The sequence below is a fragment of the Cucurbita pepo genome, chromosome 4 (assembly GCF_057944985.1).
Source record: "Cucurbita pepo subsp. pepo isolate OVF chromosome 4, ASM5794498v1, whole genome shotgun sequence".
Classification (NCBI taxonomy): Eukaryota; Viridiplantae; Streptophyta; class Magnoliopsida; order Cucurbitales; family Cucurbitaceae; genus Cucurbita; species Cucurbita pepo.
The window spans coordinates 6940505-6960427 of NC_141801.1; the positions used below are offsets into that span (position 1 = coordinate 6940505).

General features: G+C 35.1%; 1 protein-coding gene across 4 annotated transcripts; it reads left to right on the plus strand.

Moving 5' to 3' along the window:
• The first annotated feature begins 3040 nt into the window (after positions 1–3040).
• On the plus strand, positions 3041–19622 carry LOC111793557 (Enhancer of polycomb-like transcription factor protein). Of its 4 annotated transcripts, none has more exons than XM_023675489.2 (13): positions 3041–3282; positions 3485–3778; positions 3861–3990; positions 4098–4200; positions 8967–9090; positions 10139–10204; positions 12046–12084; positions 15245–15325; positions 15448–15495; positions 18364–18414; positions 18501–18569; positions 18706–18939; positions 19131–19622. In XM_023675489.2, the coding sequence occupies exons 2-13, from the start codon at positions 3629–3631 to the stop codon at positions 19386–19388; spliced, it is 1353 nt and encodes a 450-aa protein (XP_023531257.1). In that variant the 5' UTR covers positions 3041–3282; positions 3485–3628; the 3' UTR covers positions 19389–19622. The 4 variants fall into 4 exon arrangements, with proteins under 4 accessions (XP_023531257.1, XP_023531259.1, XP_023531260.1 ...); XM_023675491.2 differs by having other exon boundaries at positions 3501–3778; XM_023675492.2 differs by having other exon boundaries at positions 3577–3778.
• Positions 19623–19923: the final 301 nt, after the last annotated feature.

Here is a 19923-nt window from a genome sequence, read left to right on the forward strand (position 1 = left end):
AGTTTTGGGTGAAAATTTTGAGTGATTATGCAGTAAAAATGTGCATTTGACAGGAGATTATTAGTTTATGGAGCAAGCTCGTGTGGCTCGAAGGAGATGGGATTTATGCACGTGCGTATTATATGAGGACTATCCACGAAACGTCAAAGAATTAATCTTGATAGTCAAGCCTTTAGATGAAAAAACTCGTTCTCAATCCAAAGTTGAAATACTCCACGAGTTTGATGACCAATCGAACTTAAATATTTCTAAATTTGGAGTAAAGAGAGGAACTCCCTCGTTTTTCATTTTATCGTAATGTCCCCGTCGAATAGTAGACGAGTCAAAGAATGAAATCTATCGATAATAGGAAGAGGGAATACAATCTAAGCCCTTTTAGAACCTTAACAATTGTAACATTTTCTTAACAGATACATGAGCATCCTTCCTTATAGGTTCTTTCCATTCTTGGATTGCCTTTATCTTAGAAAAGTTTACCGGTGTTATGGGTAAATTTTGACAATAGAACTAAACTCAAAGGGCAGAGAACTACTAGGGGCAATTCGGGATAAAGTTGAGCGAGCTAAAAGCCTAAAAGCCACCTCGAGCCTAGCTGAGTCGAGTGAGTCAAGACAAGACATGTCGAGCACATATAGCCAAGAACCTCACACACCCACAGACTAATGAATCTCGAAAAACGGTTGGTTCAACCATTTCCTAAACCAATTTGGAAGAAGGGAAATGAAATCTAAGTCAACGCTCATATAAATGAACTCATTCTCTAAACCTAAACCTAAACCCGGCTACATTTTGATCTCTTTGACTTATGCAATGGAGTATGTACGACAAACACTACATCAATGTGAAGTTTTCTTTGTTCAGCGTTTAAACTTGGAAGCAAGCTACAACTACCTTGAATCAATATATGATTGAAAAGAAAGTGGTGGACGTTCAAAATTCATGGTCGATTGCGTCCCAGGTTGGTTGGTCTTGTTATTGTCGATTTAGGGTGATCAGTGACACAATCGCACTTTTGAAGGCAGCGGACTAGCGATTGTGCGGCACTCACTTTCCAACAACAAGTGAGCTAAGCCAATTTGTTCTTGCGTCGCCTACGGCCAAGCGACCTATGATCGAGCCTCTAGCCTCGGTTTTAAAAGAAGGTTTTAGAAAACGAGGGCAGAGAGAGATTTTAGAAAGAGACGTTATATAAGCAAGCAAGAGAGAGATAACAACAGCTTCGCATATATACTCTTGGGTAGGGAGAAGTTGACAACTAGTCATATCCCCCATAGTACATTATGAGGCATTTCATGTCTGGTAGGCCTAGACATATATTTTTTAGGCGTCATACGCCCTAGAACTCAAAAGTAAAAGCACTAGAATGAAAAGACATGACAAGGGTTTGGCTTGTCATGGGCATGCGGCTATGGGCAACATGCCCTGGACGAGCATGACCGTGACAATCAGGATCCTCTAATGAATGAATTCTCATTGATGGAATATTATTAACTAATGCCTTTTCTTTCTATTACTTTTTTTCCCCTTATTCTAAAACACAACAATAGACTTACAACTCTCGTAAAGGAAAAAGCTTCTATGTGATATCGAATGCTAACCAAAACTAAGCTCGATCGAGGCAACCCCTTTACTAGCTCTTAATATAAATTTACTATTGAATCACGTGCAAATCAAGTGCGTTCGCTTTGCCAAAATTTGTGCATCAACGTGGCGTTGTCGGTGGGGATGAAGAGTGTTCTACCAATAAACTTGTACATCAACATTGGGGATGAATAAGAAGATAATGGATTTGAATGGTGACATGGATGGAGACAATTCCAACCAAGAATGCCAGCCATGAAGGACGAGGGTTGATACTTCTCAAACAGTGGCGAAGACTTGTCCGAGTAGTTCCATGGGTTGATTTCATAATTTGAATAATAGAGTCCTACCCTCTCAACCCTCTCATTTGCTCGAGAGAGATTTAATATTATAATGAGATTATAAATAAATTGTTCATTAGAAAATTAGCTGTACTTAAAATCTAAGATATATAATTACGGGATAAAATGAACTTTTGACCCAACTGTTACTCCAAACAATTAAGAAAAAATCAACCTGGATTAATTATATCTATAGATACAAATTATTCTATAAGCACATAAGACTGCCACTCTAAATCTATTATGAAATCACAGAGTTAATTAATTTGTATCATTGAAATCTATACCGGGTAAGTTCATAAAGACCCCTAACATTAAAATAATCAATTTAACTGAACGAAAATTTAAATACATTTAATATATTAAATGAGAAAAATATCTATTCATTATATTTGATCCACTATTAGATATAGTGTATTAAATAAACCAATATATATTAAATTTTTAGAAGATTTTAAGATGCGGGAAGGTCTATAACAATACTCATAAACTTTCAAAATTTCAATAATTCCTTCAAACTTTCAAAAAAGTTTAAATATTTAAATGATATTTTTGAGATTTTTATTTAGAAAATTTAGAAATATTTATTTTAGACGATAAAGTTTAAGGATATTTTTTATTTGTTAATTTACCCATTCAAATATGTTAAATATATATATTATTTGATTTTCGTGTGAATTGAATTTTGGGGTCGGACCAAAAGGAAAATCATTCAAAAGTTTCACTAATACCTTTAAATCTTTTTAAAAAGTTCAAAAATATCAGTCGTCAATATATAAACGAAACGTTTGTATCACGTTTCAAAAATACCCAAAATTTTTTCAAAGTAACCGTGATACTCTTAAATTTTTTTAAAAATTACCATATTTAAAAATGATCTATAAGATGTAGATAGATAGTTTCTGTCCATATATTGATGATAAGAACTTACAAGTTAAGGGTGTTAATGTTATTTTAAAAAGAATATATATATATATATATTTTATTTTTAAAAAAAATTAAAAAAATACTAATGATAAATATAAAAATATTTTTAAAATAAAATATTAACCAGTTTATTAATTTATTAACTTTCACGATAATACTGTGCTTTATTGATCCAATTATACATGACTATAATAATGTGCTTGTTCTTCCCTTCGGCATGTCTGGTGCTTGATTTCGGACGTATCCCCGTACCTCCCGGTTCATCTTTTCTCTCCAATCTCTCTATGCATCTCTAATCTTGATTCTACTCTTATAATTATCGTTTTTTTTCTTCCGTTTCTTCTCACGATTGAGCCTGTGAGGTCGGATTGAGGGACGAGTTGCAGTTCGAAGGGGACAAGGGCAGAAGATTTCAAGAACGCGGATTCTGAAGGTGAGGAGTTATTACGCTGGGGGGATCTGCTTGGATGCTAGGGTTATGGGTCGGGGGCTTTGAAGTGGGGGAGGGGTTCACAGGGAGAGACAGGGATACTCGTATGATCTTCCCTGACTTCCCATTGCCGTTAATTGTGTTCTACAGCTTCAATTTGTGCATGATATAGTTTTTTATTTTTTATTTTTTTAATTTTGTAAAGGACTTTGGTTCTTCAGTGGCGGAGATTTGTATCCAAGAAACTGGAATTCTTCATCGTGTTGGTGAGTTAGGATTTCGGTTTGTAACTTGCAGTGGTAGAGGTTGGTGCATCGGAAAGAATTGGAAAAGATAGAAATGAGCTACAATGAGTAGGTTGTCGTTCAGGCCTCGTCCGCTTGACATTCATAAGAAGCTTCCTATTGTCAAGTCTGTGAAAGAATTGGAAGATGACGAAACCCCTACCTCTACCCGCAATTCCCAACTGCTTCGTCTTGCGACCGAAGTAGATAATGAGGTACTGGCACTGTATTTATCTTAGTGCTTCTCGTCATCCCATGTTTGTCTGGATCAATCTAAATTCTTTCCCCTTAATTTAGGTACATCAAGTGCCTTGCAAGAAATTGGCTCCTGATATACCCACGCCTGAATTTGTTGTGGTTGATACATATGAGATAGACTACTCCCGCACTTTTAGTCAGCCAACTTCTTACTTACGTGGCAGAGGAGGTTGGTGATAAACACAGTTCTGTTGATATTTATAGACTTAAGATTTTCTACCATTATCAATGCCTGCGTGTAAATATAATATGTGAGCATTCTCTCTTGATTTGCAGCTCGGACAGAGCTTGGAGAGTTTGTTGAGTATGACTTGGACAATGAAGACGAGGACTGGCTTCAGGACTTTAACAGAGAAAGAAAGATACTTACTCCTGAAAGGTAGGTTTTCAACTTGTACCAACGCCCGTCCCCTTCCCCTCTTCCCCCATTCCATGTAGGAAAAGATAGTATATTTTCTGAATTCTGATATCACTTAAAAGAGTTGACGTCATCATACGAAGACAGTAGGAGTTTCTTAGTTGTTATTACTGGAGGAAAGCGTTATTTAACATCATGTAGTTTCCACTCTTCATTATCATTTTGCTTGCTAATATTTTAAGTTATATTTGGACCCTCTCTTGCATGTGCACATTTCCTTCCTTTTGTTTGGTAAATTTCCTTTGTTCAACTTTCATTTCTGGTCATGCAGTCTTTTTGTTGTTTGAGATACAGATTCTAGAAACTTGTTTAATCGACTTTCCTTTGCTCAACCTACTGGTTGTTCTTTATGTCTATTGGCCAATGAGGATCATAAGCATTTGTTCTTCTATTGTCCTTATTTGATGGATATTTTGCACTTTCAGTTTGGATCTTCAACTTACTTTGGGTTTTTTACTATGATTCTAAAGACAACATGGACGAGTTGGTCTATGGACCTTCATTGCTATCTCAAGACAATTGATTGATTTGGGTTGTTAAAGCTGATGTAGGTTAGCTGCTAGTTATGGTATAGTTACTTAAGACTAGCTGTTCGAGGCTGAGTGTACAGTTCAAGCCCACTGCTAGCAGATATTGTTCTCTTTGGGCTTCCTCTCAAGGTTTTAAAATGCATCCACTAGGGCGAGGTTTCCAAACTCTTATAAGGAATGTCTTGTCCCTCTCTCCAACCGACGTGGGATCTCACAATCCACCCCCTGGGGGAACAACGTCCTCACTGGCACACCGTTTGGTGTCTGGCTCTGATACCATTTGTGACAGCCTAAACCCACCGCTAGTAGATAGTCCTTTTTAGGTTTCCCCTTCTGAGCTTCCCTTCAAGGTTTTAAAACACATCCGCTAGGGAGAGATTTCCACACCCTTATACGGAATGCTTCGTTCCCTTCTCCAACCAATGTGGAGTCTCACACTAAGTAACCATTTTGTATGAACTAGCCGTTAAAGGTTAAGTTCGTTGATAGGTGGCTTGTTATAAACTAGCCATTGGAAGATGGATAGGCTGGTTAGGTTAGCTAGGAAAAGCTCATAAATTCTAATTCTCACTTGTGTTCAAGCACAACTTGATCAATAAATTCTTCTCATTTGGTTATACGTTAAAAGTGGTATGAGAACACAGATTTTAGAATCTAATGGTTGGAAAGGGAGCGAATCCTTCCTAGAGGGTGTGATATGGATCCTCAATCAATCCACCTAAAGTTTGTTATCCTCATACTACAATCTAACGCTTGTTGTCGGAAGGATCCTTAAGAACAAGTTTTGATGTAATTCATAGAACTTTGGGAACAATTCTAAATAGTTGGAACTTTTATCCTTATACCTAATCTACAAAACCAAGAAGTTCTTGAAGTAAGAAATGGAGTTAACAACTAGGGAGAGCAAACCCTAGAGTAATAAATCAATAAAGACAAGGATCTCACTCCCTTGAACATGCAAGAAACATAGCAAATCAAGCACAACCTTTAAGAAACTAAGATCGGTGAAAGAGGGTTCAATATTTAGATTACATTATCAAAGAAGAATATTTTGTTTGCTTATTTCAAGGGTAGTGAAGAATTGAAAGAGTGTCCAAATCAAGAACAAGAGAATATAGCCATTGACTTTGAGATGGAAATTGATCTTCCCACATTTAATGGAAATATGGTTATAGAGGCATTTCTTGATTGGATCAAGAACGTAAATTTTTTATTCATCGACTTAAATAGACCAAAAGAGAAAAAAATCTAGCTCTTTGCATCAAAGCTGAGAGCAGGAGCTTCGACTTAAACTTTAAGTTAATTGAAGAAGAGCCAGAAAAAGACCTGCACACAATTGGTCAATAATGCTTTAGTTAATGAAGGATCTATTCTTGCCTGCTCATTGTGAACTATTGGTATCATCAATACGGATGATGCTATCAAGGAAATTGTTGGGTTGTAGACACGTGGTGGAGTTCCATCATTTTAGTGTCTCATTCTAATGTTTTTGATAATGAGAATTACCAAATCACAAGATTTGTGGAAGACCTACACGAGAACAGTTACGATCAATTGGATACATGTTAGGATATACGCACAAGAGGTGGTTAATGAAGGGTCACATTATGGCTCTCTCGACCAAAGTCTTTACCCAACCTTTTCCATATGGATTCTTACCAGAAAAGCCCTTCGACCATGCTTGGTCTGGTCCTTAAAGGGTAAGTTTACTTCTTCTAAGGCATTATGCAAGCTATCTTGAAGATTGAAGACAAAACTTTCTAGTGTGACTTTGATGGATAGGCTAGGGGAAGGATTGTTCGTATTTCTAGAGGCTCACTTTTAAAAAAAATTGTTTCTGCATTTCTATAGTCCTAGTAGTGGTGGTCTGGGTTATCGACACATTGGAAGACCTGTTACTTTTTCCTCGAACACAAAAAGTTTTTTCGATAGTCCTTCTATCAAGACGACCTTGTTTGGCTTCAAAAGATAATGAACAAGAATGAATGTTTCGTAGAAGTAACGAAGGTTTCGAACGAAGGTGGCAAAAGCAGTGGTAACACCTTCAAGTAAAGATTTTAAGGATAGGACTTCAAAGAACTTCTCTAGGATTTTATAAAAAGGAAGAGTCCAACCCCTCACTTGATCAATCACTAGAAGGTTATCCTCTCTGTAGATGCAGTAAAGAAGACTTCAGGTTCCTCATGGTGAAGTTGCATCTCCAAGTACAAGAAAAGAAGACACAGGAGGAAGTTAGAAAAATATGTTGGAAAGAGTTAGAGGGGTTAAAGAAGAGACTTCCAAGGGAGAATTCTAGAGGCTTTTGAGAACTAACTTCAATAAACATTTATAATCAATCCTTTCCTAGCCAGTCTTCTTGCTTTAAATGTGGGTTGGATCACCTTGGCGTTGTCCCATCATATGGTGGTTGAGTGATTTTCAGAAACATTTCACTTCATTTATGGGGCTTGGAGTTATTTAGAGATATTGGCAACTGTTTTGGAGGCTTTATTGAATATGATGAATGATTTGCTTGTTTGAGGGAGCTTGTAAAAGAGCAATTGAAGTTAGAGACAACTATGGTGGATTTATTCTAGTAGAGATCAATTTGATTGATGGTAGGACAGATTTTACAACACAACTCTATTCTTTTCAAGATTGTAATTTGTTGGTATGAAAAGTGGTTAAAATCCATGGTAGCTTCTCGTTTGAAGTAGCAACACAGTTTTACAATGGGCTGGGGAAGGGAACGGTATAAGTCCAGTAGCCCAGTGGACAAATGGAGGGTTCAAGATGGGTTGGTTTGTCCATCAATTATAATACATAAAGGTGCAGCTGGGTGTCAAACAACTAATTTGGGCCTGTAGAGTTCCATTCCTTTTTTTTTTTTTTTTTTTTTTTTTTGATAGTGTACTTGTAGGATAAGCTGAGGTGACAGAAAAGTCTGAGAAAGAGAAGGTCCCCAAATTGAGGAATGTTAGTATCTCCGTTATTGAATTGATCATAGGTGGTTTTTCAATTTCTTTTAGCATAAGTTGTAACGGAATTTTTAGTTGTTGGTTCTTTTTTGCTTCCTCTAGAGACATATTGAAGTTGATGGCAAGACCATAGAGGCCAAGAGGAAAGATAGACTGAGAGGTCAAGGAATCTTTCATTGCTCTGTAATTATGAAAAACAAGAAGTTGATTACTCGTAATTGAAAGCTAGTTCCTAATTTTTATCCTCTCATGGAATGTGAGAGGCCTTGGTTCCGTGGCCAAAAGCAGCTTAACAAAAAGATGTGATGCTCAAGTTCAATCTTGATTTCATCATTCTCATGAAACTAAGTTGAAGTCTATTAATAGGAGGTTGATTTTGAAGCTTTAGAAATGCGACCGCTTTTCAATATTAGTATTTGTTATCCTTTGGAACGATCATCCATGCTGTGTCTCTAAAGTGGTACTGGGCTTGTTTTCTATCTCACGTGATTTGTAGGTGTACTGAGTTAAAGGATTTCAGAAATTGACTGAGTGAATTAAAGGATTCCTTTTATTTCTTTCCAGAACCCAGAAGAGAAAAGTGAAAAGGCATTTGATATTTTGGTCAATGCAATGACGTGCAAAGGACCTTGCCATGGGGATGTGTTGAAAAATGAAATTGTTACTTTTTACTTTGTCTGTGTTACTGATATTGGAGATCTTGAACGAGGGTTCTAAGATCATAATAGAAAAATAATGTGCTTCCCGAGGAGAAATTTTTTGCAGAGTGATTATTTATCCTAACTTCGGTGTTCATCAGAATTAAAAGCTGCTGTTGGCGAAAGAGAATGACAAAAAAATCCAACTTAAAGTCAGTAATGGTCAGAACTTATAGTTTTCAAGTGTTGAGTAAAAATAGTTTTGTAAGATCAATTGATCAAGAATCTGCCTTTTGTTGTTATTGTTTATGGTAGAGACAGTTTATATAATTCCTCCTTAACCTCAGTTCTTCTATAGCTACATGAGAAACTATTATAAATTCTAGAACATGCTTCCTCTTGATTGACCATTTCCATCTTTCATTATGTGAGTCATCTCCTTGGTTTGCCTCATGGCATCCTTATTTCTTTTCCAAGGTGTATGGTTGCCATGCTGTGTGCCAATGATAGTTGACTGAACAATTTGAAAGATTGAGAAAGGTGCTAATGTGATTTTAGTTTCTCTTTGAGAAGGTGCTAATTAGGTGTACTTGTCAATACAGATTTGAGAGTTTCCTCTTTAAATTGGAGGTATTGGATCACAAGGCTCGAGAAAGAGCTGGTATAATAACAACTACTCTTGGTTCACCCATTCCTGTACTTCTACAACGTGACAATGCTATTGAGGTGATATATTTTTATCATATTTGGGCATTTTGTACTAACTTTTGATTTAATTTTGCATATTTTAACACTGAATTATTGCTGTTACTTTTCTGTGGATCGATCCAATATTCATCACAATGCAAGTCTCTTCCATTTGATTTATTTTAATGCTATGCTATACATCTTATATGTGTGACTTTAATTTGGCACAGACAATGAAGTTATGTTTGGGAGTAATTTTCTTGTATATTATTGATTGAGAAAATAAGATTAGTTATATGTTTGAGTATTAGCCTCTTTTCATTACATCAATTAAAAGTCCCGTTTCTTGGTTTAAAAAAAAGAGGATCTCAATCATAGATAAAAAAAATCAGTAATTAGCATAAGTCTAAAAAGGAAAGTATGACTATGAATATACAAAGAAATAAATAATATTCCTCGTTGATAGATTGATTTCCCCCTACTGATCTTGACACTCTATTCACTTCTTCCAACCAATTTTTCAGGATCAGTCGTACATATAGGAATGTAGTAATACTAGAGTATTCAACAATCTAAAGCTTTTGAGATATCTGGAATTTCTCCCAATTTCTGTGCGATCTTCCAATTGACTGCCCTTTCCTGTTGATCATTCATCTTCCAATAGTTAGCTTTGGTTCTTACAATAGGTTATAGGCTAGCTAACTAATAACTTCCCTTCTCAACTATTATACCTCATTTCCCTTTGTTAGAATGTGTGAACCCAGACTTTTTCCAAAAAATATCTCAGATATCACATTTCTTGTCGTTCTAAGACCATTTCTGTATTGTGTATATATTTCAAAAATACTATCTCCTGAGATTCCTTTTTTATCTGCTTCAACTAGAAGATCCTCGGCTCCTGTGACTTTATACCTTCCAAGTACCCTGGATGCATATACTAAAAACATCAGCCAGAACACAGAATATTTCTAACGCAGCAATGAATGACTTTGTTGATCAATTTTTGATAGATATTTCACGTCTTCTGGAAATTTATTGTTTCATTTATTTTATTAATAACAGTTTGTTTCGTTTATTTCAATGGCAGGCTCTACAAGCTCAAGCAATCAGATATTCAATTATTGAATCTGTTTACGATTATTGGAAGGAAAAGGTGTGAATAAACCCCCTAGTTTTTTACAAGTTTGAATGTTACTTAGGATGTCTCACTTTTGTTAATTTATTTTAAAAATTGGAGGAATACAAAAAGGAGGATGGGACATCCTCAAGAACGCCAAGGATGCATATATAAAAGCACTCCAATTGGCATCAATGTTTAACAAAGAGGAATTACAAAAAGATGTACAAAGAGCTCCATTTTGAAGTTTGACCAACCACCCTTTCCCAAAATAATATTTATTCATCCAACTATCTTGAAAAGTTATTTATTTCATTCAAGTCAAAGTTTCCAAAGAAGGCGTTAATCTATTATTCTAAAGATAAAATGATGCCTCTTTGGGTGGGATTGGTATGCATAGAGCTTGTGGGAGAATGTTGTGTGATGAAAGGAAGGGTGGAGATTGGTTAGTTTTTATCACCGATTAATCAAAAAACTTAAGTTGTTTGGCGTTGGTAAATTTAATCTTATGTCAATACTTTTATATTCCTTCTCACTTGTGGGCTTGGAAATTTGTAGAGGGCCCAACAAGTGGAAATCAATGTTAGTTGGGGAGATAATAACATTACAGAGATTTAAACACAAACCTCATGCTCTGGAACAATTTTAAATCACCAATTAACCCAAAACCTTAAGCTTGGGGAATCATGCTGGGGGATGTAGATGGTTTTGGCTAAATGAGCAATTGAGGGCCAAATAGTGAAAGGGAGATAATTTTCTTGAGGAGCTGAGAAGCATATATGACACTGCTATGGGGTGACGAAAGTGGTGCATTATTGGGGGACCTAATGTGGCAAGAAAAACATGTGAAAAACTTTAAGTTGAAGCATTAAAATATGCAGAATTTCAACAAGTTAGTAGATGTTTTACTATTTATTTATTTATATTTATTTTTGCTTTGAAAACATAGAAAAACGTGAAAGGGTACAAATCCTTAAGGGAGTGAAAAGAAAAACAAACAACCAAACTAGTAAAGTAAAGATCTGCCAAAATAAAAGTAAAGCATCTAAGAGTGGCAATAAAAGATACAGCAACTTTTAAAGTTAGTAAATGAAATTAAAGTATTTGATATCCCTTTAATTACTGGCTGATGCAAATTGCTGAATCCAGGGAAGAACTTGGTACGATCTTTATTTGATATGTTCTTGCATCTCCGGAAGTGTTGATTTTTTAATGAAAGGCTTATTGTAGCAACTTTTAAAAGAACGTCAACTAGTGATTTTTCTATTTCCTATACATCTCTCTTTTGTGTTGGTTATGTTACAAAAATATCATTCGTGAGTTGAAATGAGAAATTATTTTTAAATAGTAGGTTGTAGTGAACACACTCTTGGGATCTATCATATTTTAAACTTTCTTCCCCCTTTTTAAAAATTATTTATTGCATTTTCAATTCTTCGTTTTAGATTGTTAGCCAATTACTTGTTTTGATTTTTTGTTATCTTAGTTTATTTATTTATTTTTGTTTTGTTCTTGTAGAATGTTAAATGAGGGAATTATCTTGATTTTATCGATTTTGTAAGAAACTAAACTTTCCACCCCTAAGAGAGCTACAAGAGGGCTCTCATATTGTAGTGCTATTGTAGTGCAACAGTCTAGTTTGTTGGATACTGAAGATTAGATGTAATTTAAAAAGAAAATGATTAGATGTGTCTTCTGAGAATGGTTTGCTTATGTTTGTTACAGTATTCTTATCTAAAAAAAGTTCGTGTTTTGCCTTTTGGGTTCTTGCAAGTATACCAAATTCTTCTAAGATCTGTACTATTAATTTTTTTTTCTATTTTTCAAATTAATGGAATGCATATTGATACTTGTTTTTTTTTTCTCTCTCTTAACAGCGTGAACGATGGCAAAAGCCTGTTTTGCGGCGTTTGCAGGTTCATCATTGTTCCATTTTTTTCATGTTATATGTTATTAATTGCTTTATTGTCCATACACATTCTCTAGGATCCGTCTTTTTCAGGGTTTAGGAATGTAGGAACTACTCAAGGGCTTATAGCACGTTGCACATGTACCCTTTATCTAGTAATTCATACTCTTGATCGTGCATAATTTTATATTCATTAGGTTTATCCTATTAAATGGTAAGTTAGGTTGAGTGGCATCTGGGGCGAGATTTGTATGATATATGTTTCCCGAGGGTGGCAATTGGTCTATTCCTTATTCTAATAGATATTTGTCTCTCTTTCTTTTAAAAAGAAAGGGGTAGAGTGAGATCCCAATAGTGCACACGTATGCTAGAGGGGCAAAGATGGAAATTCACAGTCCGTTTAATTATTTGTCTTTTGTGTGTTTGTATTAATAGCTTTTGTGTAGGGAGTACAGGGGGTTATGTATTAATGTAAATTTTGAGCCTAAGTGGTGGAGCCAAAAATCCTTACGGCGGTATTTTATTAATCTTAATGAAAGTTGTAGAATAGGGTAAGCCTTAGCCTTTATATATAGGCTTAGCTTCTGGGATAATGGGCTGTAAGTACAGGGATGGTTGAACAAATTAACAAAGAAAAAACAACAAATAAATAGAATAGACATACCAAGCTACGTTACAAAGAGAGCCCTAATAAACAAAGCAATCTACATAAATTCCCCCTTTCAAGAAGGATAACTCGTCCTTGAGTTTAAAGATGAATCTTATCAGGAGGAAAAATAGGTGGAGAGATAATCCGGAAACTCAATCATATGAGAATTGCCGCAAATTTTCTTCCTTTGCAACTTGCTGTAAGTTCCTCTTGGAAATCTTTCATTTTCAAGATGCACAAGGACTAAATTACCAATAACAAATTCCTTAGGCCTCCTTTTCTTGTTTGCAAGTTGGACTTATTTAGTAACAGCTTCTATGAGGTGTTATATGACTTCTTTATGTATTCTTTGTACCTGTCACAACGTCATCGTGATGTGGAGCGACCGACGTCCTTCCCTAGGGGGCTTTTTCGAGAGGAGAGGTTTGGATTCACCACCAATCATCGGGTTTTGGGGTGTAGTTGATCTCCCATTTGAAGGAAAAGGTTGGTCTAGGAAACCAAAAATTAGGTTTGGGGGTTAATTGAGTGTAAGGAAGCTGTCAGCATCCCTTCAACATCTGTTTTAGAAGAATAGTTGCCATATTTTATTTTAAAACCATCCTTTTACTTTTTATCCAAAGAAAATGTTTTTTATTTTTCATTTTGAGTGTCCCAAATTTACTAATCCACACGTTAATTGTAAAATCTTGATTAGTAATTATGAGTGGCTCAAAGCCATTAGGAAAAAAAAGTTGGAATTTGTTTTGGGAAAATTTTCTTGTTTTTCTAGGATACATCAATATGGGTCCAACATTTACTAAATGCACATTCAACCCTTATTAAGTATACTTAATAAAATATATATGACAGAAACAATAAATTTTGAGAGTGAAATACATCAAACTTATTTTAGCATGCATAAACTTGTTGTCTTTAGATTTCCTTATATAAAAAAAAATATACTGTTACAAATATATATTTAATGAATGTCATTGCCATGTCTGTGTCCGTGTCCTAGATATTTAAAAGATGATGTGTCACGGCATTCATGTCGTATTGTATTGTCTTGTATTTGTTAACAACTCTTAGCATAAACCAGTTGTTTCATTAACAAACTTCCCCAACCACTTAATTAGAAAAGTTTCATTATTTATTTATTTACTTTCCTTTCTTTTAAACTATCCAAGTCGAAACCCCAACATTCCATAGACATGACCTTCTCCCATCCTACTAGGTGTGCTATTTTCTTTTCTTCCTTTCTAAAAGAAGTTTCTGTTCAACCTGCAATTTTCAACCTTACCTTTGTAGGCATTAGAAACAGAGACAAATATCAAATTGGCAGATTAAGTAAAACCACTTTACCCAAGTCAATCTCCCACCTTTTGAAAGATAATACTCCAACAACTTAGTATACTTCCTATCTTATCCACAATTGGCTCCCAAAACTTCAATCTTTTCTATGATTCCCACCCAATGGCAGAACTAAATAACTCATGGAAACTTCTCCACCTTGCGGCCAAAATTTTCCAGCCGTCTCAACCATTCTGTCATCTAAATATTATCTGTACAAAGAAGATTTTCCCAATTTAATTCTAAACCCAATAAAATCTCGAAAATTTTAGAACTAACCCTTGAACTTTCGAACATTTCCTCTATATCCTAACAAAAAAATAATGCATCATCGTGGCTGTAAAACCTAAACATCTTTTTCAACCTCAAAACCTTTGAAATCAACATTTTCAAGCCCTTTGTTCAGCAAACAACTTTTCACTTCTCCTATTAATAGAAAGAGAAAGGTGACAGTAGATCTGTATATCTTAACTGGTGATTGTAAATCAATCGAGTTTATAGATAAAAACTTGGATGATACCAAGTAGATCAGGAGCTAGTAGGAGTAGAATATTGTTTATTAGTCTGGTAGTTGGACATTTTTAAGGTTGTAGAGCCTGGTAGTTCTTACAATAGGCTTTATTAAAGCCAAATTGAAGTCCGATTGAAAGTCCAAAAGAAAGGTTCAATAAAGGCTAATGGATTCCATGATACCAAACTTGAAGGCAAGTTGGTTAGATTCGAGAGCTTAGGCACTAGGGAACAATAATAGCAGTACCACAACACCAGATGAACTAAAAATGAATCATATAAAACATTTTACACACATCTCAATGCAAAGAGCTATGTCCAGCCACACAAGTGCAACAGAATGCAACATTGTCTTTTTAAGTGTCAATTTATATATCTTGTCTTTTTTTTTTTTTTTTTCTCGTTCAAAAAAAAGAAAAAAGAAATTCACCATTGGTTATCAAGCTCTTTATTGAACTTCAACTTTATTCCGTAGTCCTAGATCTAAGAACATTCTTGCAGAAAAAGTTTCAGTGGCCTTTCATGATTTTCATCTCTGGGTTCTTTAGAGTAGAGAATATGATATTGTCATGCCATGCTTTTGTGTTCAAGTATTCGTCAATTGTGATTTTTGTGTGATGCACTCTACTCATAATATATTCACAAGGTAATTTACTTGCTCCCGTTTATTATGCAGCCACCTCCACCTGTCAATGACACAAACCCGTACAATGTTTTTAGGCCTAGGGAGAAAGCTCACAGACTTCATACAAGAAGGGTACGAAGATTTTTGCTTCCATTCTCCCATTCTCAATTACTGAAGGATGTTTGTAGTTGAAGTTTTCCACTATGCACTTTATATTCTTATATTATCCTTCTCATTCGTGATATTTTAAATAGATGCAACGGAGGGAAAACAATGTGCAATCTTTTGAAAAGCTTCGCCAGGTCATTACTACTGTCATCAATTTGAATTTTATTTTACTTCCATGTGTTAACTGTTGGTTTTCATGCTGTCTCTTTCCTTTATTTGCTGCCGTTGGTATGTTGTTATTCTTATTTTTATAACCAAGTACATTCTCTCGTGTACTTTAGCCTATTATTCTATGCCTATGTCCTTTCATTGTTTGATTGTTTATAAGACATTTTTTTTTTTATTAATTACTCTATAGGTAAGTCCATGGTTGCATACATTATAGGACTATTTTAGTTTCACTTCTACATTCAGCCCAAGCTGCCGTTGGAAATGACTTTGTGTGTGTGCTCGCACTGCATGCATCTGTTAAATGAGTATTTTTGTATATTTATAAAGTGCTTACAATCCTAACCTAGAAGCTAAAAAGCAATTGTAGAAGGAATAAGGAAAGCAAAAATCTGATCTGCACGATAAGTATTTTTGAATTATTATATGTCCAATAGCCAAATTTTGGATCAAAATAATTGGGTGAGCTTCGTTAGTAAGTTGGTAATGTTTACTTCCAGTAATTCCTCCTTAAAGTTGGGACATCGATATAGGTAGTTGCATATCTATAGGGCTATTGTGAAAAGAGCTAATGCTCAAAGATACAATTTCCATAAGTGGTAAATGAAAGCAGTAAAAACAGAAACTATCAATTAGACTAAATTACGAAAGATGCATAAAGGCACTCCAATTGAGACAAATATCTTGTAATGAAAATCCAGCAAAATATTTTGGAAGAAAATACAAGAGGAAGTCTATTCAAAATTTTCAAGCAAGAGAGTTGCTCGCTAGAAGATTCTTTGATCTGTTTCCATATACAATTATGATAGAATAGCTTTAGGGTAACAGTTAAATCACTTTTGTCATGTTCAAAATTACTTTGAAACATGTCTTTAACCATTCAAAACGAACTTTACTTTTGAGTTTACACTTTTAAATGCAATTTTCATGCCATAAAAATTGTTTTGAATAATTAAAAGCATGCTTTGGAGTACAAAAAAAAGCAAGGTAACCATTTCAAAACCACTTCTAAACATAGCCTTAACCGCATTATCTCATATGAGATTGGCCTTAGGATCAAAAGAGAGAACCAATAAGTAATTGCAGAACATTGTCCTCAAGAATGTTTGAGAAAACCCACTAGATATTGGATAAAGAGAGCAACTTGAGCCAACTAGATCAAGAGTAGGGGGAGTAAAAAATGATATGGTTGGCCATCATTGATCATAATCAATATTACTTCTCTGGGGCATATAGACTTCCATAGAGCTGCAAAAGTTCCTTTTCCATGGGGATCGAAGAAGCCAAATGATGAGGTAACGATTTTAAGAGAAAATACTAAAGGAGTCAAGTGACCATCTGCGAGAGTCTTCATTAGAATCAATCTTTACAAAAGAAAGGCTGCCCAAAAGCGATCGTAAATCAATAATTTCTGCTTTCTTTATTAATCTTCGAATCGTAAGGTTCCAAGGAAGAATTGATTTATCCCAATAGCTGAAACCAAGCCATTTGGAGAACAAGAAATCGCGAACTACCAAGGACATGGTTGCAAAACATGGATTAAATTTAATTTAATGCACGCGTGCGCATACTAGAGAACGTCTTTTTATTGATGATGCAAAAGTTACCGGTGTTGTTCTTCAAGAAAGATAACATGCTAATGACATCCTCATAAAACTACTCTCTTGATAGATTTGTGCTACTTGTAAGGGGTTTTGCAATCACCTTTAATGAAATCCTTTTTCTTCAAAAAAAAAAAATTGTAAAAGAAGACTGAAGACTGAAGTAAATTATAACAAGGCCTCCCATCTACGGAGGATTATATTCTTGGAATAGTTGCAAGAGAGTTTAAACAGAGCACACGAAGTAGAAACATGAAATTTGGCAGTATCCACGGTTTTGTGCAAAAGTTGAAAATTTTCATTGAAAATTCTTTGATTTCTTTCAAACCAAAGTTCCTAAAGAAGAGGTTTAATGGTATTGACCACAATTGATTTACTTAAGATTTTGTTACATTGTGCTTAGTCAATTAATTTATAGCTTGTTAATCAGTTGAGGCATGCTTTGATAGCTTGGTGGATAATATATCCTTTTTGGCTGTTTTAGTGTAAAAATTCTTCCCATTTTCCCCATAGCTACAGTTTATCCTCTCTTTTGGCCAATTGGAGGTCTTTTTTATAACCTCCTTCGGCTCAGGGTTTCTTCCACCTCTTTTGTGTATATTTCCTCTCATCATCGAAATACTAGAATGTTTCACATAAAAAAATTAAAATAAAGAAGTCTTTAGTTTTGGCGGGCTGTTGGTTAGTTTGCTTTGTTAGTTGAATGGTTAGTTACCAGAATATGCCAGAATATTGTTTTTTGTCTTTATAATCGCTAGCTTTTGGAATACTCAAGACAGACTTTGAAGAATCTTGGACGAATGAAAACTAGGCTGCCTCATTGTTGAATATGTTCTCGCTTGTCTACTTGTAATAATAATAAAAAGAAGATAATTAAATTGAAGGCAGAGGCAATAGTTTAGTACAAGGAGTGTATGTAATATACTGTAACATAGGAATGTAGTACTGTGGAAAGAAATCATGTTGATTTACTAATTTATGTGAATGAAAACAATTTATTTCAGATTTGAATGTTCATCACAAAATTATTGGATGATTATTGTTCTTACTCGAGTCACTGACGTTCTTATGGTTTGATAGATTGAATAGGCTGTGAGCTCAAAATTGTATTTGTTTTGCTGTTTCTTTTGAATATTATTCGATCTCGTTAATGATCTCAGATGTCCTCTTCTTTTAATATAGATTGCATTGTCTAAATTTTATCATTTTATGTTTGGGATTGTAAAATTTCAGGTTAGGCGCAACCTGGAACAAGCTAAAACCTTACTGGAGGCTTTAATTAAGGTTATTATACGTGCGTTTGCATTTGTCTTGAAGTAGTTATATGACATTGAAACACTGGATTAGCTCAAGACGTGATCTTTTTACAGAGAGAAGAGAAAAAAAGAGATCTGATGGAAAGTGAAGTCAGCCTTCAGAGGGTTCACTTGAAGTATAAGGTGCGTGTGTATTATGTGTTTTATTTTTATATAGTTCTCATATACCCGGGATAATTGGTTTGATCTTACTCTAGTGATCTCTATCTACTTAATTTTTTCTTACAATATTGGTGCATGGTTTCTCATCGGATCTCAGCATGAAACTGAACTTCTGGAAGAGAGCTTAGCACTTCCTAGGTTCTTACCCTTCTCTTGTAAGTTTGGTTCAAGCGAGGATGAATTTGTGGAGTTGGACGATATCGCAACCAGTCGCCCCCCACGAATACGAATTTCTGGATCTTTTAGGGAGACAAACATGATTGTGCTCCCAACTGAAAGCATGAAGCAAGAGAATAGGCAACAACTGCCACATGGATGGCTTCACAAAATGGTACCTTAGTCGTTTATAACCTTACTTAGCATCCTTTTGTTACAATAGCAGCAGATACTACAAGTGTCCTAGCGATCCTGCCGAGCAGTTTAACATATTGAGAACTGACTTGCATTTAAACTCATAGTTTTTCTTGTTAGAACACTAATCGTGTATTCTCGACTGTTCAACGGGATTGTCGATTTGTGCAGGATCCTCTGGAGCCAGTGTTGTTGTTTGCAAAACCTCTGGTTGCAGAGAAGTTGGCTGCCGCTGCTATAGTACCACCATCAGCAGAATCTCCGACAAGGAACAGTGTGTCAATGGGATCGCATAAACTTCGAGGCAGGATCGGGCGAGGTGGCAGGATAATATTTGACAGATGGAATCCATTGATGCAGACTGGTATTGACTGTAGTAGTAACTCATATTATTCACCACCAAAGCAATCACATTTAGCATATAATTGATTGATTGAGTGAGGATCAGCATGATCTCTGTATAACAGCTCCTAGATTCTTTTGCTGCATAAACAAAGGAGTTAGGTTAGCATCAAAACAAACCTTCCTTTTTCCGACTTAAGAATTCATGCAAAAGCAAGCAAGCTTTGTCTGCAATTTGCATGCATCATCTAAAATTGCTGCCCAATTTCTTATTCATATGTTTGTAAGTACTGTGTTCAAATATCTCAACTTTTTCTTTCATTTAGTTTGTCAACTATGTTGTGGTTAGACATTAGATTGCTCGGCTTGTATAAGTTTTATCGACGTTCCCCAAGTGTACGTGAAATTTAAGATGTTCTTAAAAGAATGTATGAAGATTTAAATTCTGTATTTACCATTAGAAGGACAATGAGTGTTGAGGCCATGGGTTGAAACTAGGGGGAAGATGAAGCAACTTTAAATAGTTTAATTGTGCGATTATAAAAACGAGTTACTAAGGAATTTCTTTTGCTGTTTTGTAATGGGACACAGCTTTCTTAATAATGTAGTGTTTGTGAGGCTA